This window comes from Haliotis rubra, unplaced genomic scaffold (genome assembly GCF_003918875.1).
Source record: "Haliotis rubra isolate DU_JTF1 unplaced genomic scaffold, ASM391887v1 Scf86, whole genome shotgun sequence".
NCBI classification, from domain to species: Eukaryota; Metazoa; Mollusca; class Gastropoda; order Lepetellida; family Haliotidae; genus Haliotis; species Haliotis rubra.
The window spans coordinates 450926-478920 of NW_025767590.1; the positions used below are offsets into that span (position 1 = coordinate 450926).

The 27995-nt window shown below is 39.0% G+C and overlaps 1 protein-coding gene across 2 annotated transcripts in view; it reads right to left on the reverse strand.

Annotated features, from left to right (window-relative positions):
* Positions 1–450: 450 nt before the first annotated feature.
* The window catches only part of LOC124262925 (gamma-aminobutyric acid receptor alpha-like), an 80035-nt gene continuing 52490 nt past the window's right edge, over positions 451–27995 (reverse strand). Inside the window, exons 6-10 of one of the 2 annotated variants that reach the window (XM_046697526.1) lie at positions 26009–26091; positions 21852–21995; positions 20919–21071; positions 4928–5157; positions 451–1769 (exon numbers count right to left, since the gene is read on the reverse strand). In XM_046697526.1, coding sequence (XP_046553482.1) covers positions 1476–1769; positions 4928–5157; positions 20919–21071; positions 21852–21995; positions 26009–26091 — 904 coding nt within the window. In that variant the 3' untranslated portion in view covers positions 451–1475. Of the gene's footprint in view, positions 1770–4927; positions 5158–11170; positions 11611–13552; positions 13783–20918; positions 21072–21851; positions 21996–26008; positions 26092–27995 lie in introns of those variants that run through there. The other variant, XM_046697527.1, reaches the window with a different exon arrangement.

Sequence of the window (27995 nt, forward strand, 5' to 3'; positions counted from 1 at the left end):
GTTGGCTGAATGTTGGGAAAAACTGCTAAATTGCTTTTTTCTGATAAATATTGATCAACCAAGCCGAATGACCAAGCGTTTCAAAATTGGGATTAAGAAGAAAAAAACTACTTATCCAGAACGTAATCATACGCAGTGAATGGACCAGGAGGTTTCCGAACTTCGAATCCCACTTAATCAAGTTTTTTCAACCTATCAGATTGTTGAAAACACTCTTTAAAACACGCCAATCAATTAATGCGAAAACCCTTAAAAACGTCCAGTGTGCAATTGATTTTCAAAAATTACCAAGTCGCGATCGGTGTGGTCCAACTGGTTTTAAGTACATACAAACAGTGGTAACATGAGAAGCTGACGAAGATAAACAGTCCAAATTTGAATTATGCATGTGGATTTATATCATACTTCAACATTGACAATAAGTGTAAAGAAATATTAGAAATCCATAACGAAGACACTCTTCAGTGGCATGTTTAATAAATACACGGATGCATTCTTAACATACACAAAAACATGCATGAACGTATCATGTTAAAACATTTTCTCGCTCAGTTGTTCAAATACAGTGGAATGCCTAACAGGACATGTTACATATTCACAATGAAGAACATTCTAATCTAAACCTACTCGTCATCCTAAAAAAGAAACCAGAATATTAATATATCCATATATTCATCTCTCACAATCACAAACATGAAATATTGCTTTTCAAGACTGCCATATATTTATGATAGAGGATTCTCCGAAAGAAACAATGTGGTTATAAAAGGAAGAATTAGATTAAACGAGTTTATAGATTATACAATATTGAAATGTGTTCATCAACTAGGAATTTGCAAATAGGAATAGGATATATACTGATATCCATTTGCGAGGCATGTGAGACATGGACAATATATGAAATATAAATCTTGAAACACACGTACAACTTACTCGTATATACATCTCAGCTACTTCAATCCGAAAAAAGGACCGTTTGAACACCTGGTGTCATCACTGATTTCCAGTGATTCATTCATACATATTTGACACATTTATTTCTTTTTTCGCCCAACGGAAACTTTTTCGAGGGCTCACTTTATATTGCCGTGTAGGTTATAAAACATATTTTCACATATTCGTCGTTCTTTTAACATGGAAATATTTGAAGTTATTATTGCACAGCTAGTGTTTGATTATGAGCACTTTCTGTTTCGTTTACACGTTTGTTGTCGAAGTACATTGCCATGTTATATATAACTACGTCTGTCTCCTCCTCAGTTGGTTTTCGGTGCTTCCACATGAAACCATTTGTAGGTCAGGTCCGGTAATTTCCTGTTCCTTCTAGCGAAGTCACTTCATGTGCCACGTGTTCCCGTCAGCGGCTTTATTGGGTCAGAAACATTTAATCAACCATCCGTTCCTGCTTTGTCCGAATGCACCGCTTGTCTTCTGTGATCTCGACAACAACGTCACAGCTAAAGAGTCTCTGCGCGTTACACCTTCCATCGACAATAAGACACCCAGTACACCACATTGAAGATCAAAAACGTCACAGGAAATATGACCCTTGAGGACCTGTCAATCTGGCTCACACTGTTAATGAAACCAGTCATATCCTTTTTCTTAAAGCCATAGTACACCTTTGTGTGGGTGATACAATGGAGGCAGTCCCACACCTTGGCAAGCACGTTCCTCCCGAAGTTACCATCCTTCACAGGCTTCGGCATGTGTGATCCATCCAGGCCATTAGATTCTAGGTCAGGGCATTCTGGTTCTTCTTCGAAAGTCTAGTAGGAGATAAGCGAGTAATACATAAGAATAGTATGAGTATGTATGGCCAATGATGATGCAAATACTCCACTAAAGTTATACCATTTAGTTTACACACACATACACCATACACACATACACCATACACACATACACACATACACACATACACCATACACACACATACACCATACACACATACACACATACACCATACACACATACACACATACACACATACACCATACACCATACACACATACACCATACATACAGACAGACATACATACGGAAGGTGACTTTCATGTATGTATGTATGTATGTATGTATGTATGTATGTATGTATGTATGTATGTATGTATGTATGTATGTATGTATGTATGTATGTATGTATGTGTGTGTGATATGATATTTTTTTATTTCGAACATTTCTACTATTGTACCCATGAAGAATCGAATTATGATTTGTTAATTATGTATATTTACCAACCATTATCGACTTCATGTAATCCTATAACTTTTCATCTAATCTGTTAAAGAATTTCCTGTGCAGAAATGTTAAAGTGGTCAATGTATCGTTTTCTCAATATACAATTTTGAAAGCAGTAATAATATAAATAAAACAGGGTCATAAGATTTTGCTGAGGTTCTGGAGTATACGTCCTGCTTATTTTCCGTTCTCCCAAGGAAAATTTGTGATATCATTGTTTTCCAAAGTTATCCTTTGTGTATTGCCTGAAAAGACTCTCTTTAGGTAAAAGTTCTCTCCTCTAAAAGGACTGATATAGAAAAAATATATGTATTTGAGTCGTTGCCCGGACACCTTTAGAACGCTGGTGCAAACGATATGTACGGTCGTCTGATTAGAACCTATTATTGGATCCTGGCACGAACAAGGGGCATTATTCTGCACAACAAGACTGGGATAATTAGAACACTAGTCCTTAAGAGATGTTAGGACGTCTTAATATGTACATTTGAGTCATTGGTGTGAACAGAATCCCCATGGCATTCCAATATTTTTGACCATATAATTTAATTCTAGTTTCTATATGCCAAGAATAAAGTAATAACATTTGATCAAAGCAAGACTACTTTTTCAGTTTGTAACTCTTTATTTGAGTGCTGTGGCTATGAATATTAGTTTAATCATGATTTTAGTTTTAAAGAAACCGTGCTCGTCAGTGAGACCTATTTGTAAATTCATTGGTACTTATGTTTGGGAAAAAACACGATTGTATCAACCTGTCAAACGTAAAATAGTGTATCATTCGCGAAGGGTGAAAACAACACCGCTACGTTATGGCGAATGTCAGACACACTTTTCACACATTGTAGATGAAGGAACGCTTACAGGAAACAGCTGATACATCATATGAAGAATATCCACCCAATCGATATTTGCGATGAAAACGTTCAGGCTTACGAGGCTTTGTTCATAAATGTAAACACAAGGATGGATAGACCTGACAATGGGACATTTTATGTGTCACGCCAATTGATCAGGCTGACAAGGGTATTCAAAACATCCAAAACCCGAGGAAAACGCAAAAAAGTAGAATTACTTCAAATGCAGAATTACGTGTTGAGTTGAAAATGGGGAAACACGTGTATATCAATGCTGTACAGATAGCATTTATGACGTGTTCGTGACAGACAATGCGGGACGGTAGATATATACCTTTAGATGGTAAAAGCAGTGATATAACGTAAAGGGGGAGGGGCGGAAAATTGTCGATGAATGATAGATGAGTGATGAATAATGATGGCATCAGGGATGGTAAATGGCGGTAATGTGGATAGATGGATAGATTATCGGTGGAAACGTGAATAATAATAGGGCGGATTAATAGAAGTCGGATTGAAGTGGATGGTGGTGGTTGGTTGGTGGTGGCTATTGAGAGGATAACGATTATCGGGTGTATATAGGTTATTGGTAGGTAATGGCTATTTGGTGGATCAACGTTATCGGGTGGATAAAGGTTATTGGGTGCATGATGGCTATTTGGTGGATAATGGTTTATGGATGATGGCTATTTGGTGGGTAATGGTTTATGGATGATGGCTATTGGGTGGGTAATGGTTTATGGATGATGGCTATTGGGTGGGTAATGGTTTATGGATGATGGCTATTGGGTGGGTAATGGTTTATGGATGATGGCTATTGGGTGGGTAATGATTAATGGATGATGGCTATTGGGTGGGTAATGGTTTATGGATGAATGGGTGGGTAATGGTTTATGGATGATGGCTATTGGGTGGGTAATGGTTTATGGATGATGGCTATTGGGTGGGTAATGGTTTATGGATGATGGCTATTGGGTGGGTAATGGTTTATGGGTGATGGTTGGTGGGTAATGGTTTATGGATGATGGCTATTGGGTGGGTAATGGTTTATGGATGATGCCTATTGGGTGGGTAATGGTTTATGGATGATGGCTATTGGGTGGGTAATGGTTTATGGATGATGGCTATTGGGTGGGTAATGGTTTATGGATGATGGCTATTGGGTGGGTAATGGTTTATGGATGATGGCTATTGGGTGGGTAATGGTTTATGGATGATGGCTATTTGGTGGGTAATGGTTTATGGATGATGGCTATTGGGTGGGTAATGGTTTATGGATGATGGCTATTGGGTGGGTAATGGTTTATGGATGATGGCTATTGGGTGGGTAATGGTTTATGGATGATGGCTATTGGGTGGGTAATGGTTTATGGATGATGGCTATTGGGTGGGTAATGGTTTATGGGTGATGGTTGGTGGGTAATGGTTTATGGGTGATGGTTGGTGGGTAATGGTTTATGGATGATGGCTATTGGGTGGGTAATGGTTTATGGGTGATGGTTGGTGGATAATGGTTTATGGATGATGGCTATTGGGTGGGTAATGGTTTATGGGTGATGGCTATTGGGTGGGTGATGGTTGGTGGATAATGGTTTATTGGTGATGGTTATTGGGTGGACAATGGTTTATTGAATTCTGGTTGGTGGAGAATGTTTATTGGATAGATAATGGCTATTGCGTGGATAATGGCTTATGGATGATGGCTATTGGGTGAGTGATGTTTTGTGGATGGTGGACCTCAGGTATATATTTGAGGCACGTTTCTCTGTGAGACCAACTGATAAAATTTTGGCTCAGGATAGCTATAAATACGTATATCAATAATTACCTCATCGAACACACTGTCAGCATCTTCGTCATCGGTGGACTCGTACAGTAGGGGTTCCCCGGTGCCGTATTTGGTAAAGTAATGGACAAATGCGAACTCAAGTATGGTGGCCAAAACAAAGGCAAAGCACACTGCCACGTACATGTCTAGGGCCGTGATATAGGATATCTTAGGGAAATCTGTCTTGTTTTCGATTCCACAAATCGTCATGGTCAAAACAGTTGTTGTTCCTGGAAAAAAAAGATGAGCAATAAGGCCAATGTGTATACTAATGATTTATTGACAAGGAACCCCTGTACCAGATAATATTCTATGTAACCCGTCTTAGTTAAAACTACACAACAGTAAGGTACCAGGTGTTCGTCTACTGTCATTGCACACTACTGACACAACAGTATGGCACCAGGTGTTCGTCTACTGTCATTGCACACTACTGACACAACAGTATGGTACCAGGTGTTCGTCTACTGTCATTGCACACTACTGACACAACAGTATGGCACCAGGTGTTCGTCTTCTGTCATTGCACACTGCTGACTAACCGTATGGTACCAGGTGTTCGCCTACTGTCATTGCACACTACTGACACAACAGTATGGTACCAGGTGTTCGTCTTCTGTCATTGCACACTACTGACACAACAGTATGGTACCCGGTGTTCGTCTACTGTCATTGCACACTGCTGACACAACAGTATGGTACCCGGTGTTCGTCTACTGTCATTGCACACTACTGACACAACAGTATGGTACCAGGTTCGTCTACTGTCATTGCACACACAACTGTACCACACAACAGTACTGGTACCAGGTGTTCGTCTACTGTCATTGCACACTACTGACACAACAGTATGGTACCAGGTGTTCGTCTACTGTCATTGCACACTACTGACACAACAGTATGGTACCAGGTGTTCGTCTACTGTCATTGCACACTAATGACACAACAGTATGGTACCAGGTGTTCGTCTACTGTCATTGCACACTACTGACACAACAGTATGGTACCAGGTGTTCGTCTACTGTCATTGCACACTACTGACACAACAGTATGGTACCAGGTGTTCGTCTACTGTCATTGCACACTACTGACACAACAGTATGGTACCAGGTGTTCGTCTACTGTCATTGCACACTAATGACACAACAGTATGGCACCAGGTGTTCGTCTACTGTCATTGCACACTACTGACACAACAGTATGGTACCAGGTGTTCGTCTACTGTCATTGCACACTACTGACACAACAGTATGGCACCAGGTGTTCGTCTACTGTCATTGCACACTACTGACACAACAGTATGGCACCAGGTGTTCGTCTACTGTCATTGCACACTACTGACACAACAGTATGGTACCAGGTGTTCAGTATCGTACCAGGTGTTCGTCTACTGTCATTGCACACTACTGACACAACAGTATGGCACCGGGTGTTCGTCTACTGTCATTGCACACTACTGACACAACAGTATGGCACCAGGTGTTCGTCTACTGTCATTGCACACTACTGACACAACAGTATGGCACCAGGTGTTCGTCTACTGTCATTGCACACTACTGACACAACAGTATGGTACCCGGTGTTCGTCTACCGTCATTGCACACTCCTGACACAACAGTATGGTACCCGGTGTTCGTTTACTGTCATTGCTCACTACTGACACAACAGTATGGTACCCGGTGTTCGTCCTCTTTCATTGCGCACTCCATCAATGATGAGATCAGGGAATATTTTACTGCAATCTCCTGTATACTTGAAATACAGTGGATACAGAGATTTTGTACAACGGTATCATACTGGCAGTTGCTGGTATAGTTCCAGTACCAATAACTATGGAATAATAATACAATGTTCAGAACAATACTCCTCAGCTTGATTATTCTCCATTCCCAAGTGGCAATAAAGACTGCCAGTACTTTTAACCAAACAGATCAACGCTTTGAATAACTAAAACAAGAGAGGCAATTCCAGGATATCTTTCAACAACAGATCGATAAGAATCTAGTTTATCCAAAATTGGAAGATAATCCGTGTAATGCAAAAGATACCCACATCGATTTTGTTATTTCACAAAAACAATAGCGGCTAAATTGCCTGATTAAAGCTACTTTAAACGCATTGTAGAATGGCCTAAGCTTATCTCATACACGAAGCCACGTGTACTTACAGGGGTTTTAAGACATTGAAAATAAAGAAGTACTCGCATATTAGTTTTGCAAAGGTAATTTTACTTTCGTTTTTATCCGGGTAGTTGTGTACATGATAGGAAGACTACTCAGCTTGTAAACAAAAGCGACAAAACTATATTTATCAGCACCAAACCCTTAATGAAATAAAAAACATCGTTCCATTATCATAGGAAACATCTCATGCTTAAAGACAGAGACCCCTATAGAATTCATCATTTGTACTTATGAATCACTACTGAACAGTGACAACAGGTGCTCGCGAAAAATTAACATATCCGGTCCAAACGGTGACACCGGTTACAAACACATGCACGACCAAGTCAATTGTTCACTGGAACAGATCCATCCCATTTATGCAGTACTAGTGGAGTATTTGCTGCTTGTTGTGAGGGAAATGTATGATTTATGTTTATGTGCGGCTTATATGTTAGCTAAACAACATTTCACTTGGTGACATGTGTTCTTATGCTTGCGAATCATGGCTATGAGATCTGAGCCACTTTTACGTTAGACAGGAAAGGGGATTCTGCATATGTTGACGTGGGCGCTAGAATACAAACCCATGTCATACCACTCGCTTATAACCATTCCGGATATAACTGAACTGAGTGAGTTTAGTTTTACGCCGCACTCTGAACTGAGTCACGTAGACGTGTCTTTTGTACGAAAAAATCAAGCAACAGCATTCATTCTGAAAGTTTATTAAGTGACTAATCAATGATTGTCCAGTTCATTTTCAACACAAGTCACAAATATTAGTTTCGTTCATTCGTATTGCAAGCAAATACGTAGGTTATATTCGCAATGAATGCACATTAATACGCTTTGATTTAACCTAACACATGTCAATTAACATAAAATATATGAAACTACAATGATAGTTCAGATGTACTGTCACATCATTATACTATCAATTAATCAAAGCAACATAGCCCTTTCCATATACATGTACATGCATATAAAACCGTTTCTAAAAGAAGAGTTACTTATCCGACTAGAGTACTTTCTCTATTAAGCGCCGTGTCTCCAACAAGCGCCGGCCCCTTTTAAGCACCTGGTCTGAGAGCTAATTTATTAAGCTTCACGGCACTTATTAGAGGAAATACGGTATATCACGATAGTTTTTGAATCACTATCAAAATGAGCTGATACCAGGCATTCGAGAAAGGGTGGGCATAGCCTGTCCCACCTATAACGCTGGTCACAAACACATGAAAAGGTAAGTCAATTGTCCAAATGAAAAAGACACGGGAACATACTTTTGGTAGCCGTCTTAAAAAAAATAATTGCGCAGGACATCATTTTTGTCACTGAAGCGTAACATTTGTGAATGATGCCGCACACTAATCAAATATATTTGTAATCATATTGTGGGCTCTAGTGAGTTGGAATTGATTTAATAATTGTTCAAACATATTGGAGGTACACAGATGTTTTTGGTTTAAAAGGTCACATGATCATAAGAATAATATCACTCTTCAAAGTAGCACCGGTTCTTAACTAAAGTTAAATACACAGACATAGGTCATATAGACATACTACAATGGTTTGAAGTTTTAATCAAGTCATGATTTGATTCCCACAGAATTTGATTTCGAGGAATGTTGCCACAGCGCACAGACGAAAATAATCAAATCTTTGCAGTATTATATCACATTTAAAAGTTTAAAAATCAGTGAAACACTATTCGTCATGGTAATTAAATAACATTCAATATCACACAATTACTGCTGTAATTCTTTTCGTTAACATTCCCTTATCCACGGTTATAATTTTATTTGGTTCGAGTTAATTTTAAAGCAAATGAAAATAAGCTAATACATTCCGATTGGTTTCAAGAATTTGTTCCGTTTTTTCGTTGTTTCAGCCCTCATGAAACAAGTAACACATGAAAAACAAACCACGGAATTGGTTACAGTCATGGTTATTCAATGTAATTTGCTGTTAGATGCGGACAAAAGACGGTGGGAACAGCAGTCCTTCCTGATTACCAAAAGAAGTGCAAAATGAAGTCAGTGTATGAAAATCTCCTAATCCAGTTGTCCACATCATGCCAAACACATTACGGATGGAGAAAACACAGAGGCATCTCTTTCATTGTGTTTGGAGACAGATGTTTGGTCTGAGATTGTAAAACTAACCTCACTACTGTGTGTATTGTTTTCATTCATATGTAGAAACTATGTCAAAGCAGCCAGCATATTACTTATATTCTAGTCCTATAAAAGATCTTATTATCAAAAGATTGTATATTGAATACATTTTCGGACATGGTTATGTAACAAATGAAATATGTATACTCATTACATAAGGATTGTTATATAAATTGTTATAGAAATTCTATAACCGATCAAGAAGCATTGCATGTATGTGTAGAATCAATATAAACACAGTATTGCAACATAACATAGGTCTTACAAGATTCAATACACATTGAGATACAAATCTATCTTTACGCGCCCAATTACAAATATTACAAATTAATATTCCTAATGCATGAATACCGTAAAAATATCGTTAACTATATGAGTAAAATAGGTATATATTTTCTCTAACCAATCATGTACCAAACTCCAAGCATTAGAGGAAAGGTACGTTCATGACACCGGGTTTTTGAGAAACGGTTAGTCATGGTCTCCCCTGTCAAAACTGCGTATAATACTTCTTATCCTTCAACATTCAATTAAAATCCTTGGTCCCAAAATACCAATATAAGGTTCCAAATGATATACCTTATATATTAATAGCCAATGAATAATAACAACGTTAACGATCATCAGTTGCCATTTCATTTAAATGAAAAATTAAACTAATTGAAAATGATGCAGATGTATTTCGCATGGTCGCGATCCCAAGTGGTAAGATTGGCCAGGACACCACCACATCATACTATACACACAGATATGTATGCAGACAATACACAGTCCATTCTTTTTTACATATTAGGGTTGCAAGATGAAGGATGCTTTACTCCATCCAACAATTATACAGTGAGTGTATATACATAGTTCTATGCCGTTACAAACACAGGTGATGTGGATTACGTTTAACAAGCAGCTGTATTCACAGGATCAGGGTATTTGTCAAGTGCTAATGCATTTTTATTACCTCTACTGCATTGCCACAGAATCTCCAACAATGATACCGGCAGTTAGATAGATACAAGTTGGGTATACAACCACTGTAACAGGCATAATGGTTAAAGGTTTGCGTTTGGAACACAGGTGAAATTGTATTCACTCAATGTGAAAGAAATGAGTTCTTATGTATTCAAACATTCATGAAGCTAATGAACATGAATGAAAATGTAAGAATGACATTTTCATAGAAAGGGTTCCAACTTAATTATTACATATGGAAACTGTTTAGTCACCTGTTCAAGACCTTCATGAAAGGAATCGGAAAATAGCAAATTCAATCATTTGAATAACTCCAGCTGTTAGTCATTTTCACGAAATATTACTACGGGACTGTGTGTTCGTGTGTGTTCGTGTGTCTGTGTCTGTGTCTGTGTGTGTGTGTGTGTGTGTGTGTGTGTGTGTGTGTGTGTGTGTGTGTGTGCGTGCGTGCGGGATGGGTGGTGGTGGTGTGTGTGTGTGTGTGTGTGTGTGTGTGAGAGAGAATGTTTCTGTGAATGTATGTGCGCGTGCGTTTGGTGTGTGTGTGTGTGTGTGTGATATGTGATGTACATGTATTGATAGATTTCATAAGGCTTACCTTACATCAAGAACATACGTGTGGCCATGTAGATAGACACAATTACTCTTAACCTGCAAAAAGGTCTGAGTAATCGGTCGTATTATTCGTGTTCGTTATCATACGTCATAATTGATTTTGTCGGTATTCCTTGTAAATGGTGAATGATCTACTTCTACAAGGTGAAAGCGACGTGATGACAACCTTGATGACAAATTGTACACAAAGTATGTATTCATTATAGTTACACGTACCATCTTCCTAGATTCATCCATTCCAAATAATACAAGTCACAGTATTTACATATATACACCTTATATCATGTACATATTTGCCTTTTTCCAAGCCTTATAGAACCTCTGTGAATGTCTAAATTCGTCTGTTATAAACGTCAGGCAATACATTCTCCGCTTCATTCTATGGTCTCTCTCCACGTAGGATCTGTTCCATTGCTTATTTATCTTCAGTGAACAAAACTAATACAGGTACATCACACGAACAAATCTCTCCAACACGTTAGAGCTTCCAACGAGAGTAGGACACCCAGTACACCACATTGAAGATGAAAAACGTCACCGGAAACACCACTCTAGATGTTCTGTCAATCTGACTAACACTGTTAATGTAGCCATCATTCGTCTTCTTCTTGAAGCCGTAGTATCGCTTTGTTTGGGTCAAACAGTGAATACAATCACACAGCTTGGCCGCGATGGTTGCCCTCAGACTGCGGTCAGGCACTATCTTGTGTATGTGCATTCCGTCCACACCATTCGACTCCAGATCTTGGTGCTCCTCCGTCTGCAAAAGTAGCAAGGTTACAATGTAAAGCCCACAGACGTTTCAATACTTTATAATATATTTTGAAACTGATTGTTGAGAAGGACAATGCCTAACAAATTGTTATTTGAAAACCCCTTCCTCGATATATTGTATCGCAATTGTATTGAAATAATCCTTGATAGTATGCTCAAATATCGATTAATCATACCGATATTTTAAGCATCTACGATAGTCATTCAGGTTACAACCACCCCGCCCCCTCTATTATGTGTTGAGGGGCGGTGGAGTAGCCTAGTGGTCAAAGCCTTTGATCGTCATGCCGAAAACCGGGTTCGATTCTTCAGGTGGTTACAATGTGTGAAACCCATTTCTGGTGTCCCCCGCCGTGATATTGCTGGAATATTGCTAAAAGCGGCTTAAAACTTTACTCACTCACTCATTATGTGCTCAACAGCGCTTCATTACTAATCTGATGACAAAATAGCTTTACCCTTTTTTCTACTTGTTGAAACTTTATGCAAATATAACGTGTCACTATGACCTAAAATCAAAAAAGGAGATTTGAAGAATGTCAAATTGCCGGATACGACTTAATGGTGATTGATATAGCAAGTGTTTCGACATAATAGGAGTCATTTCTGACTTGAATGTTATAGCAAATAGACAGCCACCCTGTTTTATATGCCAGCTTGTGATTCTGTTGCACCAAATTCTGATTGGGTTTTTTCTTTCTGAGAATGTAAGATTTCACCTGACTCGGTCTATTAACCAAGACGAATAAAGCAAACGAAACCGTTGGCGCCACTGGTATTGAGTAAATTATTAATCATAATTATTATCCACAAATTCGAGAATTAAAGGACAAATACAAATCATGTTACGTCAACGACATCACGCTTAATCACTTTGGGAAATGTGGAATTGCTTTTTAATATCAACTTCATTAAGATCGTCTCGACCACATATCAGGCATTGAGACTATTTACATGTTTAATCAAATCTAAGGCATCTTAATTCGTTACACATAATAGTAACCTTGTGTTGCCAATTGCAGCACTGATGAAATGTACAGTGATACAAAACCTTCATTTCTCTTTTGCAGAATAGAGAATGGGTCCTAATGAGTAATCAATACGTAACGCGAAGAGCATTGTACTTGAATTTGACGTGTCTGATAGCGGTCTTTCAAATCTAAATGGTCTCTTTGAGGCATCTATTTCTTATACCGTGGGATAATATTGACAAAGTGGACTTAGAGCGGGGTTTCCAAAGACTTAGGTTGATTAAAAAAACTAACTGCCTCAAGAGAGCATTGTATCACATTAGACACGCATAATCACACTGCAGTATTCAATTACCTTTGCATCTTATTCACGTATTGTCAATTCACACTCGTTAAATTAAAAGATTGTTGTATTCAAAAGCCTTTTCATATTTTATATTACTGTAGACACACCACTGATTTAACTGCCTTACACTATAACGAAAACGCCTTTCAAGTGACGTTACAAGTTACAACTAGTTACTACTACGGTAGCCCGGCAGTGGTCAAAAGATTGCTGCAATGTGTTATTTTAATGTGCATGCATATATGAGGTAGAACAGGCGTGATCGATATTGTACATTAAAGCATTTCCAACTTCTATTAAGCATCTGCCAAATGATAAACAGAAGGTTATTTTGATGGAACTTTAAATCTAAGAATGGTTTTACGCCGTTTATCAATGTCCCAGTAGTGGCATGGCGGGGAACACCATAAATAGGCTTAAAAATAAACCCATATGGGAAACCGAACCCGGGTGTTTCGCATAAGAAGAGAACACTTTTACCCCTAAGCTCCTCCACACCCTCACCAACAATGAGAAACCACACGTTATTTACAACACGTGTTAACTCCATACCCCCTTGCTGATAATAATATTGGTTCAGTATTTACATAAATACGTATTCCAATAATTACCTCCTCGAACACACTGTCATCATCATCCTCATCGCTGGACTCGTACAGTAGAGGTTCCCCGGTGCCGTATTTGGTAAAGTAATGGACAAATGCGAACTCAAGTATGGTGGCCAAAACAAAGGCAAAACAGACGCCGATATAGAGGTCAATGGCCGTGATATAGGATATCTTAGGGAAATCTGTCTTGTTCTCAATCCCGCAAATCGTCATGGTCAAAACGGTTAGCGTTCCTGAAAACACATTGCAACATAGTCGGTATGTGTATTAGTAGTACACCAAAACAACGATCCGTATGAAAGCACATTGAAACTCTGGCGATATAAATATGTATTCGTTAAATAACCAACACAGCGATCTGAAAGAGAGCTCATTGCAACATTGGAAGTATTTGTATGAGGGAAATAGCCAACAGATTTCATCTAGAAAGCACACTTTCAATATTGGCAGTATTTGTATGAGTGATATACTCAACAGAGTTTCGTTAGAAAGCTCACTTGCAATATTTGCGGTATAGATGCGTATGCGTTAATAACCAGCACAACATGTGGCCTGAAACACATCAGCTTGTATGGCTCAACGGCAGTAACACGTACGGACATCCGCTGAACAAAACCATTTCATCAAACAGATCAAGAACATTTAACACAAGACATAAAACAACAGAATAGTAATCAAGTTGTTTCCCCCTCTCTGGAGAATACATAGCATTAAACTATCTTTATAATCTAGTACGGATTAATTATTTATATAGTTGTTTAGTATTTATGCAAAATTATGAACTTTGCATTTATAGTTCATTATTTTTCATATAGGGTGCATTAAGTCGTTCCTTCTAATCATTGTTTAAAAACATTCATTTCTTTTCCATGAGTTATCACCCAGTGTTCGTCCATTTTTATATTTGATCATCTGATGTGCATTTATTCTTATCATGAGAGATTCCATATGCATGTTTTGCGTAATCAGTGTAAACCGGATATTTATTATATCTGATAAAACTATTTTTCCAGTGTTCATTTAGCACTGTTAATATTGTGATCATTATCTAATGAATCTTTTGAGCATTTTCTAGTTGCAATTGTCGTGTGTCGTGTTATCGTTATATATTGTGGGAATTACGTGTGTGGAACTGTTTTTATAGCTATAGATGTTGATTGTTTCATATATCTGATTCATATACGCCACAAAGCAGCATAGTTTCAAAGGTGAATATTATAAGTTAGTCCTTGGTTGGAGGAGAGGACCGGTGCATATTCAGTTACGATGAATTCTTTTAACATGTTTACTTTGATACGTTGATCGTATCGAATTAGGATCGTCAAATATGTCGTTCACCACCAGTGTGTCTGATTTCACTACTCTTAATCTATATCAACCTAACAGTTAGTGATTATTTTCAGTTTAAGAGACAATGTCTCAGTTTCACATAGGGCATTAGCTACAGCATCAACGCCTTAACTGCAAACGGCTATCGGGCTGCTGTGTCAGGTCCCCTTTAAATGATATTCTTGATACAACCTTGGTCGACCCTCTCATGCAATCAACTCCCATGAAACACAGACGTAGGTACGAGTTTAACAACCATTATCCACAGTCAATCAGCGATCTCAAACACCACAAACTATTACCATTAACGGAATGATAGCAAGATTAAATCGGAGTCCAATTGTATACAAGCTTTCTCTTTTCGTTATAGTCAATACTGTGTCACCTTAGCGGTATAGTTTTTATCATTGACTTGATTTATATAGCCGGGGCGACACCATCGTCTGACCATCAGCCCCCGGCATCGTAAATCACCTTCATCCCTTCCACCCAATTCCTGCAAGTCCCCCAGATCAGATACTGCCACTACGTTGCTACATGAAATATGTTTCACTCACTTTACAAGTGACATCCTCCTCCTTGCTTGCAATGCCTTTGCCCCTATCCCGACCCAGCGAGCCAAATTAAACGTTATATTAAGCCTGCAGGAGGCAATCAAAGCGGCAAGCTTTAACCATATCCGCTTCGGGAGAAATTATCCAACTCCAATAATTTGTATTTGCCAAGAAGAATTTAACTACAAGACTTTACCATAACGGGAGAAAAGTGCTTGCTCGTTCTGTGTTAAACGCTCAAGGTTGTAGTGTAGCGACATCAATCATGGATCCATGCGGTACGGCATGAGATCTGGCGTCTAGTATTTATATTGTGCTATCACCGTCTCGTAACTCATCTGAACGATTTAAATGAAAATCATGTCTAATCGCCCATGCGTCGTATTTTCAATTATTCCGGTTCTGGCTGTCTACTCATTGCTGGATGGCTGTCATATTCTGTGTATATGTGCATGTTGTTCCGCTGCCTGGAATGTTGTTGTGTCTAGATCAAACACTTTCTCCTCATATCCACGTCGTCTCGGTGTCCCAGTCAGTCGTTCAGTGGGATACCGTGAGCAAAGTCCAAGTGAACTCTGCACGGCATGCACCACAACAACCTCAATGTATTGAGGACACAGTGTGAATCAACGCCGGTTTGGTTAACATAGATTTAGTAAACCACATTTATACTTAGTCCACCCTAAAACAGATTTCTGTTAAAGACATTTTAATATTGTGTGAACTGTGACGATTTCAATTATAAAAACATTATTTCATAACGATAAATGTGGGATTTCCAGAACTTTTCCCTCGCATTATGGTAACGAATATACTCACTGAAGTGGACGCGCCTCAGAAGGCTACTTAATATAAGTATTGGCCTACCCATACGGCCAATCTACCCATGTGACTGCACATAATAATAATAATATAGATCATTTGTAATGCGCTTGACTCGAAAACACTTGGCCATGCTCTAAGCGCAAACACAAGACAGTCAGTAGCGAAGAAAAAGAAATGTCTTTAGATGAGATTTAAAACTTGAGAGAGTTGGAGCAGATTTATTGTCTGTAGGGAGAAAATTCCACAAGAAAGCAGCTGAATGTTTGAAGGATCTATGTCCGAAAGTTTTGAGTTTATATCGAGGCACAACAAGAAGTGATTGATCGGCAGATCTGAGATTCCTCGGTGGGACGTAGGGTGAGACAAGGGCTTGGAGATAGAGTGATGCTGTTCCATTTAGTGCTTGGTAAGTTAGAGTTAAAATCTTAAACTCTATTCTTTCTCTGATTCTCGACCAGTGGAGGGACTTCAATGCAGGTTGGATATGACTTGATAGTTTTGTGCGTGTGATAATCCTGGTGGCGGTGTTCTGCAGCTTCTGCAGTCTGTGAAGTTGGTCGTTGGTAATACCAATCAAGAGGCAATTGCAGTAGTCTAACCGTGACAATACTAGGGATCTCATCAGTGTGGCTGTGGTGTTTCTGGTGAAGAGGTGACGGATAGACAACCATTATCTAACTCAAAAGCATATTTGATAGTGAAAGGGAATAATGTCAAGCTTGGGTTTGAGAGACAGAAAAACGCTTCTTCCAATCAGGAAGATAATTTCCTTCGTCGTGATAGATCTTGAATATAGTTCCTACTTCGTGACCTGATTTGCATATTTGATGATACCAAGATTATCACATTGGTGGGCACTATGTTGCTGGGCTAAAGCGAGAAATGCATCCATGGGAGGAATCAAACCCCTTTAGTGTGATGACCAAAAGCTGTATACAGTCGATTTTGATAGCCTAGGGCCTTCTCAAAACATTGACAGGACATTACTGTACATAACACGTCTGATTATAGACAACGTTAAAGTCAATGTTATTATTTCAAGGTATTAAATCAGAAATAATGATGAGGGTGTCTGAAGGGTCAATATACCAAATAGAATTATTATATGAATATATGGTATATGGGCATTAAATGCGAGTCTTCTTTGGTGATGGTGTCCCTAAAGAACCACTAAACTTTGTTTTTGTTACTCTTTTAACCATTACATATGAAAGATTTGTAGTTAGTCTTATGCGGAACACCAAATTTATTCTTTAAAAACTTGTGGTTAATTAATACCGAGCGATTAAAAGTGGCCAAAAAGTCGCCTGCTTCCCTCTCGCCCGCCAACGAAACCACAGACAGGTTACGTTCAGAGCAACTGATGAGGAAAGATTTTCAGTTAGTTGTATAAGTTAGCACGCTCATCATTTTGATGTCGACATGAACGACGACATGCCGAATCGTTGCTTTGTCGTAATGGCGATGGTGTCACCATGCACAGATTTCCACAGGACCCCGCAGTTCGTGCTAAATGGGTTATGTTTGTGAGTGCGAAGCGAGCGTTGTGGAAGCCTGAAACGATATCTTACTTGTGTTCAGATCGCCTCACGGAAGTTAAAGAATCAAAACTACTTACTAGTTGTAGTAAAATATGTATATGATTGATGACCATAAAGATTTTCCATGACACAATAACATAACGTTTCTTCCTCGGAAGTGAACAATAATATTGTAAGTGGTATTATATTGACTCCATTACCTCGCTGCCACCATACAGCCATCAATCAAATACATATTTTAATACCAGTAAAAGTAGTTTTGCTAACTTTCGGTGAAAACAAACCTTCCAAAGCCATTTTGAAAATCGTAAATATATAGAAAATCAAAACTACTTTCTATCGTGTTAAATATGTATTGGATCTAACCAAACGGATTTTTTGCATGACACAACATATAACGATTTCTTCCACGGAAGCGAGGTGGGGGTCGAAGTCCAATACGCAAACATTTCTTGCTACATTCCCATGGTTAATGTCCACTCACCAGTATGTAGATACTAGTCAATGTGCGTCTTTATATTTGGTCTTATAATCCAGTTTGTTATCATATTTATCATTTTGAAACTAAATATAAAGCAGACGATCTGCTGATACTTATAGTGAATTTATAACAGAACCTGTAATATCTAGACATTTTATAGTTTTGCCATGTGAATCATAATTCGCACACACACCCTAATCATTACATTCACGGCGAAAACAATGATTCTGTTGAATTACGACAAATGGAATTAAAACAGATCAAAGTTATCAATATCAGGCCATTACCTTGTTCGAGGAACATCAATCCACAAAACTGATATGTGTCTTCTCATATTTGAAAGTGATAAAAAGGAATTGGAGTCGTAATCAACAGTATGACCATCGATCTGTCCGCCTTTCTTTAAAAACAGTAAATTAGTTAGCCAATAATGACATGTGTGGCAACCAAGTCCAGAAAGAAGGACGTTGTTTTTACGCAGAACCGACAACAACAGAGTGTATTCAGTATAGATTAGTAAATCTACATACATAAACACTACCTTTGACAATTCCGCTGTATAAGATAAAAGTAATTAATCAATCAGCGTGTTATCGGTTAATCCTTTGATCGATGTTAATAATGTTGAATATTTACTCCAGACACAAGAAATGCCAAATGGGAACCTTTGTCAGGTAATCTAAGTGTGTTACCACTAATTATATACCTGTTATAAATTCATTAACTGACCATCAAGTGAATGATGACAAATAACATATGTAGGTTTATACCACCTAACACGGGTTACAACAAAGGAGTATTAATTGCTGTATTGCATGTGGAAAACTTATGGGCCGACAATGCTCTTTGAGAATACAAACAGATTTTTACATGACATGATTAAATATCGAGGTAAAAACACAGAAATGGGATCAATTTGGATCAGTCATTATACAAACAGGGCCTTAACGACACCGATCGATTTTGACAGAATCGTCTATGAAAACAAGTTGTAACTCGGAAACTAGGCAAAGCAGGAGACAAAATTAAATGACAGTAGATTGTGAGAACATATAGCTTTCATTTTCCACAACAATTGTCACGATTTCAGGTTTATACAAGCCTGTAAAACAAGATAATTTTACCCCTAAAATGTAGATGAATTCTGCATCGGCCCTCAAAGCTATTCCTCATATGACGTCACAGAGACGCGCCTCTCTGATTGGTTGAAATTTCGTTCGCGGGTAAGAATTGTGCACTGTTGTCAAAAGGTCGATTTAAGTCAATTAAAGGTCGAAATGAGTAGTTTTAATGACGGGGTTTCATTTATAACGATGCCAGTTAGTGATTTATGTATTTGTACCCCTAGGGTTTTATGTGACCTTTAAATAATAATAATGTGTGAATTAATGTAACAGTTGTATGTCGTGACAATTGTTACATTCCTTCGTTGTCTTGATTGATTCATATAGCACATACATGTGTATTCTAACGAATAGCACCCTTCTAGATTTGTAGATTAGTGTTCATTAAACTTTGGTATGGAATATTTACTGACGGAAGGAACACACACTGTGGAAGGTTTTTAAGGCAGATGACAGTGCAACCAGTTGTGCTATGGTATGCTATGGATGCAGTACAGTACAACCAGTTGTGCTATGATTGCTATGGAAGGCAGATGACAGTGCAACCAGTTGGGCTGTGGAATGCTATGGAAGGCAGATGACAGTTCAACCAGTTGTGCTGTGAAAGGTTCCAAATATTTCAAATGGCAGGCTGTGCAACCCATGATGAAAGTGCGCCATTTTTGCTATAGATGACGTGCAAGTCATGGCGATAGTGCAACTGTTTCTGCTGTCGAAGACTGTGCAAGTAAAAATGAAAGTGCATCCAATTTGCCAGTGGAAGACTGTGCTACTAATGTTTGACGCGCGCTTGGTTTTGCAGCATGATGACTGAGAAACCTTTGATGACATGCATCTTTTGTTGCTATGGAAGCCTGTGCAAGCGTAATGAGAGTGTACCATGCAACATTTGGGAATGCTGCCTTGCCCATAATGGCCTGGTATTGCTATGGACACTTGTCGTGTCCGTGATAAGAGTACACCTAGTTTTACTATGGAATGATGCATATAAATGATGGCACTACACCTAATTTTGCTGTGAGAAGTGTGCAAGCCATGATGAAAGTGCTACTAGTTCTACCTTGACAGGCGTGCAAACTAGGTGGTAATGTATCTAGTTTGACAATGAAAGCACCTTGTTTTCCAAAAGCATGATATTTTTTCCCATGATGAAAGTGCACCTAGTGTTACTGTCTATCGTTGTGGCTATGGAAGTCTGTGTAAGCATCTGTGTCAGTTAACTGTAAATTACTATGGAATGCTGCCTCCCCATGACAGTACACTTAATTGTACTGTGAAGGCTTGTCATGTCCGTGAAAACAGTGCAACTAGCTATAATTCCGCTATGGAATGATACATATCAATGATGACAGTGCACCTAGGTTTGATTGGAAGATGTGCACACAACATGACATTGCTTCTAGTGACAATGCAAGCTGGTAAGTTTGCCTTTATGTTGAAGTACTCCTGATTATATATGCTTCGACGGTAATGAGTGTTAAGGCGATAAATGCAGCTGTGTCGATCCTGTCTCACCTAGAGCGATTCTGTCGGCCGTGGCCTCCCTGTTGATCCAGAAGGCCACCCAGGACAGGATAACGAGTAAGGCACATGGCACGTACACCTGGATGATGAAGTAGCCAGCGTGTCGGTACAGATGGAACTTCACGTTCAGGATCGTGTGGGGAGCTGGAACAGACCGTGTGTATTGATAATGTAGTGAAGCATATCGACAGTGAGGTTTAGAAGCTGCCAATATATAATGACTTGACTGGTGTTTTGTAACTTCTTTATGTTATTAATGTGACGTTTGGGTACACTGATAGTTATGACTTGCTTGTTTCACCCGAATCGAAACGATGCATTGGGGAAACATAAATGGTATCAATAGACGAATCTGACTTCATACAGTGGATCTTTAAGTGATCATTGATTCGGTTAATGCAAAAGAAATATATTTTATGGACATCTTTTGATGATTGTTTTGTTCGTTTGGGTCTATTGAGGTTTAATGGATACCACTCCGTTATTAATGGACCTCTGACATGAAGATTCCAAAGGTAAGACGAAGATTTTTCGTCGATCTTTAAATGAAAATTTAAGCAAGACCAAATATGAATTTTTACGTCAAGATTTTGATAGTGCCATCTATATTTCCTATACAAATTTGCATGGGTCAAAGATATGTCTTTGTTAAAATATTATATATTTGAATAGGATCCTTTTGTTAAATCCTTACAACCATTGCCCAAAACCTTTGTTGAAAAGAAGAAAGACCGCTTCTCTTTCATATGACAGCTTCATCATTGTGGGCACAAGGGTACCCTTATCCTACCTTCTCCTTTTCAAAGCAAATTCTTAAAAGGTGTTAATTTACAAATATATGTCATTTAATTTTGCTGAATGCAGATCTACCATGTAAAGCACGTAGGTACATGTTTTCAAAGTAGACATACAGTATGTACATACCTCCTTTGATGTTGCCTGTATAGTTCGACAGTGGACTCCCAATAAGATCAAACTGAGACAACCAGATATCTTTCCCAAATTCCACTGACTTTCCATCTTTACCGTAACGCCACTGATATACAACGTCTTCAGTAGAATACGCAACTGAAAATATAAAACAGTGCACAACAATATGACAATGCCTAATATAACAACGAAATGCCAACATACTACCAAACAGTCATGTATATTGTTATAATCTATACATATCAACTTACTTTCAATAAATTGAAGTTGAAAACTGAGGACAAAATAAACTATACCGCTTGACTGAGTTTATCTATTTGATTTTCAAAAAAAGATAACTTAAGTTAGCAATATGATATGATAAAAAATATACTTGTGCTTAGACAGCACTCAAAGAATACTTCTACATGGTTATATTTTTTAATTAATTTCATTTTTTAACTTTTGATCTTTCATCAGTTCGCAAAATACACAGCCGCTGATGAGAATCTTAGATGTTTTATATGTCAAATCAATATATTTTCTTTTTCTTTCCACTTTTACATTTCAAACGAATTCCGTTTTTACCCAAGGTTCATCGAAAATATTTATTTTTAACAGATTTACAAAGCCATAGATATCTTTTTACACACTGTTGTAAAAAAATGATTGATGGTTACATAGGCATGATCAAATTTCACAACAGTCCTTTCAATTTTCAATTGCCTATATATTTTTTACCTGTATATTTTTTGTGCCTTTTATATTACATTTATACCACGAGATATCAGTTTAAAATTAGAGGTAAGTTCAAATGAAGACTATAGAGATTATTAGCTGAATGTTTCTCATTATTATATGTTAGGAATAAAAGTAGACATTGAAGCGCTTTGTGAGCATAATGCAGGTGTTTTAATCCTTTAAGTTATTACAAGACGAAAACACAAGCGGGGATTGATCTTATCATCATATAAGTTATGTTTACAATAATTGATGTTTCCGTCGTAATTTCCCTGAATGAATTAACATTCAAATGAATCTTGTGTGCGTGCGTGAGTGCGTGTCTGCGTGCGTGCGTGTGTGTAAGTGTGTGACTAATTTATCATATAGCGTCAAATGAGTTCTTTCCTTGTCTATAAAATCAAACAAGAACTTGCCCTTTCTCTATAAAATCAAACAAGAACCCCCTCTCTGTACTAGTAACGTGTGTTTGCAGTTTATTGTGCCACCACTCACTGAGTAGATGTTAGATAGTTAAAACTGAGAGACACATATCTTGGGCAACTGATGCACCCGAGTGTCAACTTCAATAAGACGCTTAAACACATCAAGTATCATTTCAACATGTAATATAAGCGCAACTTGCCATGATTTCATCTTGTAAGAATTCCCGAGAGCAGCTCATAAACCGAAGTAATGGCTCCAATACTCGTACCAGTAAAGCGCCTTTTACGACGCCGCTAACACGCGAGTAACAACAGGAATGTTTTATCTAAGAAGGGATATTTAATCTCATGTAAACTAAAAATTATTTGCACTCGATTGATGTCTTTATTCTAATGAAAGTTGCCTCATTTGTGTTTTGAATAAAAGTTTTATGAGATTCTCGTTTCTTTTGGAGGTCAGTATATACCCTCACAAATAAAACCAAACGGTCATAAATCATCACCCTGAGTTTCCTGTGAGTGAAATTGCCATGCTTTGGGCACCTTAAGTGAAAATCGAACAATCCTCTTGAAGACACTGATTGTATCACAACTGGTTATAGTCGTAAGGTGTGGAGGTTCGAATTAATAGGAGACGCGTAGTGAGAATAGGTTTATGTACGATATGATATATTCGAACATTCAGTTGTATTCATAAAATGTTATATTGCAGCGTATATAATAGGCAATCGTCGTAAAATGCTAGTGGTTTCAGCTACGATCGGCCTTGACAAAATGAGCATATATAATTCATGGTCCTTTGTTACTGAAGGCAGAGAACGTAAAAGCGAAAAGATACCCTTTACGTCAGATGCATAAAACATTTTCGATACTCCTTACACGAACACGGTCATGTGCTCTCACCGTTCTGTAAATTACCAGTGACAGCTTTAGGATGTGATATCTCCTGTAGGCATAACGGTAGACGTGTAGCTGGCGGTCCAGTGTCATTCACACTTTAGCAGTAGGGGGCGAGAAACAGTTGATGGCTTACATACTGTTAGATGTAACACCTGGACACGGGCGACTGTTGAAGGCTTACATACTGTAAGATGTCACAGCTGAAGGCTTTGTTTCAGTGAATGAATCTAGTGTGCGTGTGAGTTTGGTTTTACGCTGCTTTCAGCAATATTTCAGTAATATCACGGCGGGGGACACCAGAAGCGGTCTTCACACATTGTACCTATGTGGGGAATCAAACCCGGGTCTTCGACGTGTCGAGCGAACTCTTTAACCACTTGGCTATTCCACCACCCCGCTGAACACTAGGGACAGCTGTAGGTTTACATACTACACGCGTTACAGCTGAACACGGGGGACACCTGTAGGTTTACATACTACACGCGTTACAGCTGAACACCGGGGACAGCTGAAGGCTTACATACTACACGCGTTACAGCTGAACACGGGGGACAGCTGAAGGCTTACATACTACACGCGTTACAGCTGAACACTAGGGACAGCTGTAGGCTTACATACTACACGCGTTACAGCTGAACACTAGGGACAGCTGAAGGCTTACATACTACACGCGTTACAGCTGAACACTAGGGACAGCTGTAGGCTTACATACTACACGCGTTCAGCTGAACGCGAACACGGGGACAGCTGTAGGTTTACATACATACTACGCGTTACAACTGAACACTAGGGACAGCTTTAGGCTTTACATACTACACGCGTTACAGCTGAACACTAGGGACAGCTGTAGGTTTACATACTACACGCGTAACAGCTGAACACTAGGGACAGCAGAAGGCTTACATACTACACGCGTTACAGCTGAACACCGGGGACAGCTGAAGGCTTACATACTACACGCGTTACAGCTGAACACTAGGGACAGCTGTAGGCTTACATACTACACGCGTTACAGCTGAACACTAGGGACAGCTGTAGGTTTACATACTACACGCGTAACAGCTGAACACTAGGGACAGCAGAAGGCTTACATACTACACGCGTTACAGCTGAACACCGGGGACAGCTGAAGGCTTACATACTACACGCGTTACAGCTGAACACGGGGGACAGCTGTAGGCTTACATACTACACGCGTTACAGCTGAACGCGGGGGACAGCTGAAGGCTTACATACTACACGCGTTACAGCTGAACACTAGGGACAGCTGTAGGCTTACATACTACACGCGTTACAGCTGAACACGGGGGACAGCTGAAGGCTTACATACTTCACGCGTTACAGCTGAACACTAGGGACAGCTGAAGGCTTACATACTACACGCGTTACAGCTGAACACTAGGGACAGCTGAAGGCTTGACATACTACACGCGTTACAGCTGAACACGGGGACAGCTGAAGGCTTACATACTACACGCGTTACAGCTGAACACCGGGGACAGCTGAAGGCTTACATACTACACGCGTTACAGCTGAACACGGGGGACAGCTGAAGGCTTACATACTACACGCGTTACAGCTGAACACTAGGGACAGCTGTAGGCTTACATACTACACGCGTTACAGCTGAACACTAGGGACAGCTGAAGGCTTACATACTACACGCGTTACAGCTGAACACTAGGAACAGCTGAAGGCTTACATACTACACGCGTTACAGCTGAACACTAGGGACAGCTGTAGGCTTACATACTACACGCGTTACAGCTGAACACTAGGGACAGCTGTAGGTTTACATACTGAGGTTCGTCACAGTCGTCACAGTCGAACACGAGGGATAGCTGAATACTAGTATTTACTAATTTATACACATAACAGTCAAACGCGAAGGCGAGCTGAAGGTTTACACATTGAAACATGTAACAGCTGAACACGAGAGACAACTGAAGTCTCATATTTTCACATATGACGGAAAGCATAACATAACAAGACGAACGCAAGTTACAGGTTATAGACTTTCAAATTTGAAATGAAAGGTCACTAGAACTGCATGCTTCCAACACCACAGTTGTAGCATGCAGTGCCAGTCAGGTGATATATACTTACAGCTACCGAAGAAAAGCGGACAGCTCTGAATATCCAAAGGGAACGTCTTCAGATCCATCACACAGCTTGCCCGGATCGTCAGCCTGTACAGAAACAAGCAACCAGTCCCTTTCAGGTGGCAGTTACAATAACTATGTTTAACACTGTTATTAATATATTTTGATTCCGTTTAGTAGAGTGTCAACAAAAAACCTTTAACAAAGTGTTATCACCGTTGAGTGTTGCCACTTAACATCAATTTCTTTGAAGGTTGTTTTGTGCCAACCAAAGGTACAATATGTCGAAGCACTAGACATTTGTCGATTAGGCTCCGTGGCTTGCTGGTTGCGTGTCACAAATGGGCTGCTCATACTATTGACCACTGGTTTGATGGACCAAGAGTCGAGTTCCTAAAGACAGTATTGATATAAATGTTATAGTACTGGGTGAATAATACATAGACTTGTAATATCATCCCAGCACCACCACAGAACAGGGGTATTCTCCATTCAGTGATGCTGTGCAATACAATACTATGTTTTCACTACCGCCACCCGAACAACAACTACATGTAGTAAGGTTTCAAACCCGACACAAATACAAACAGCCTTGGGAACCAAACCGTCTGAGTCACCTTAGGTTGGCCCGTGAAGACTCGAGGTCGAGTAAATCAAAGTCTTGACCGTTTGACATGAAAGGCATATGCTACATGAATGTAGCTGAAAGGCGGATGGCGTTCTGTTCTAACTTCCACAATTTACACCACTTGTTTGCCAAGGAACGCATACCAAAATGCTTTGTGATATATGGAATTGGGTGATTTGTACATCACACGTGGCATGACGTCCATTTACGCCACCAGTGCCAGACAGCATGTCAGTAACCTTCAAAATAAGTGACAAACTGAAAATTACATTCTGAAAAATGAAGACTTCTTTCTCGAGGTCCCAAAGCAAACGTGTCTGTTTTGTTAACTGATCCCCCTGTTTAGAATCTCATTCTCCATACCATTAGGCTTCATCCTAAACGGAGTTGATGTTGTTTAATCTTTGGAAGCACGCAAGAAGAAATCATGTGTATAATAATTCCAAGTCCCTCAAGTCCAACTAAACTAGTTCCTTCATGACGGACGGATAATGGCACACCGCGAGGCATCACCGACGCTGTAATAGAAAGTGTCTACTGGCCTGCTGATATCTATTAATGTGCTGGTATCCATCTGTTATGCACCTGTACGTTCTTTGGTCCTGACCTCAGTTCATATATCGATCAAACAATTAATCAATACAATTGTCACAGTATATAGATCTTTCGACCGTGTGTATATCAAATTATCTGTCGTGTGTTCGACTATTCCTCCTCTATTGATAGTTCCGCTTTCTTTTTCTCTTTGTTGGTTAATTACCCTTTTCATAGATTGATTGATCTAACATTAAATAATGCAATCATTCATATATTCCCATCGTTAATATTCTTTAAGTCCTCTACATTTATGTGCATTTAGTTATAGTTTGAAGTTATTTCGAATATCGGATGCCATTTCGACAGGAATATCCACAACAGGGTTGGACACACCAGCCTACCCATTTTTATTTTTTCATACGTAGTCACTTCCGATAAGTTTGGACTTACTTATCGTCTAGAACATTTGACTTATATCTGACTTCTAGTATTCATAAGGGTGTCACCGCTATTTTGCCTTTAAGAATGTGACCAAACCAAACAGATCACCAAGACTCCGTTGTTGTAATTATCTGTGTATCTATTTTTGCATTGACCTATTATCAGGATGTATACTAATATCCGAAACACAAACCTAGAAAAGTACATGGCTCGACAGCAACCATGACGAAGGCATAATGTGAACGACTCTCTGTGATCGACCTCCTCAGGGGTAGTTACTTTCCAATAAGAAAATGGTTCTAATTCCGTAAATGGGCTTGCCAGAAATAGGCAAGAATGTTGTAGCCTTAATTGCAATTGATTCCAAGGGATGTTTATAACCATT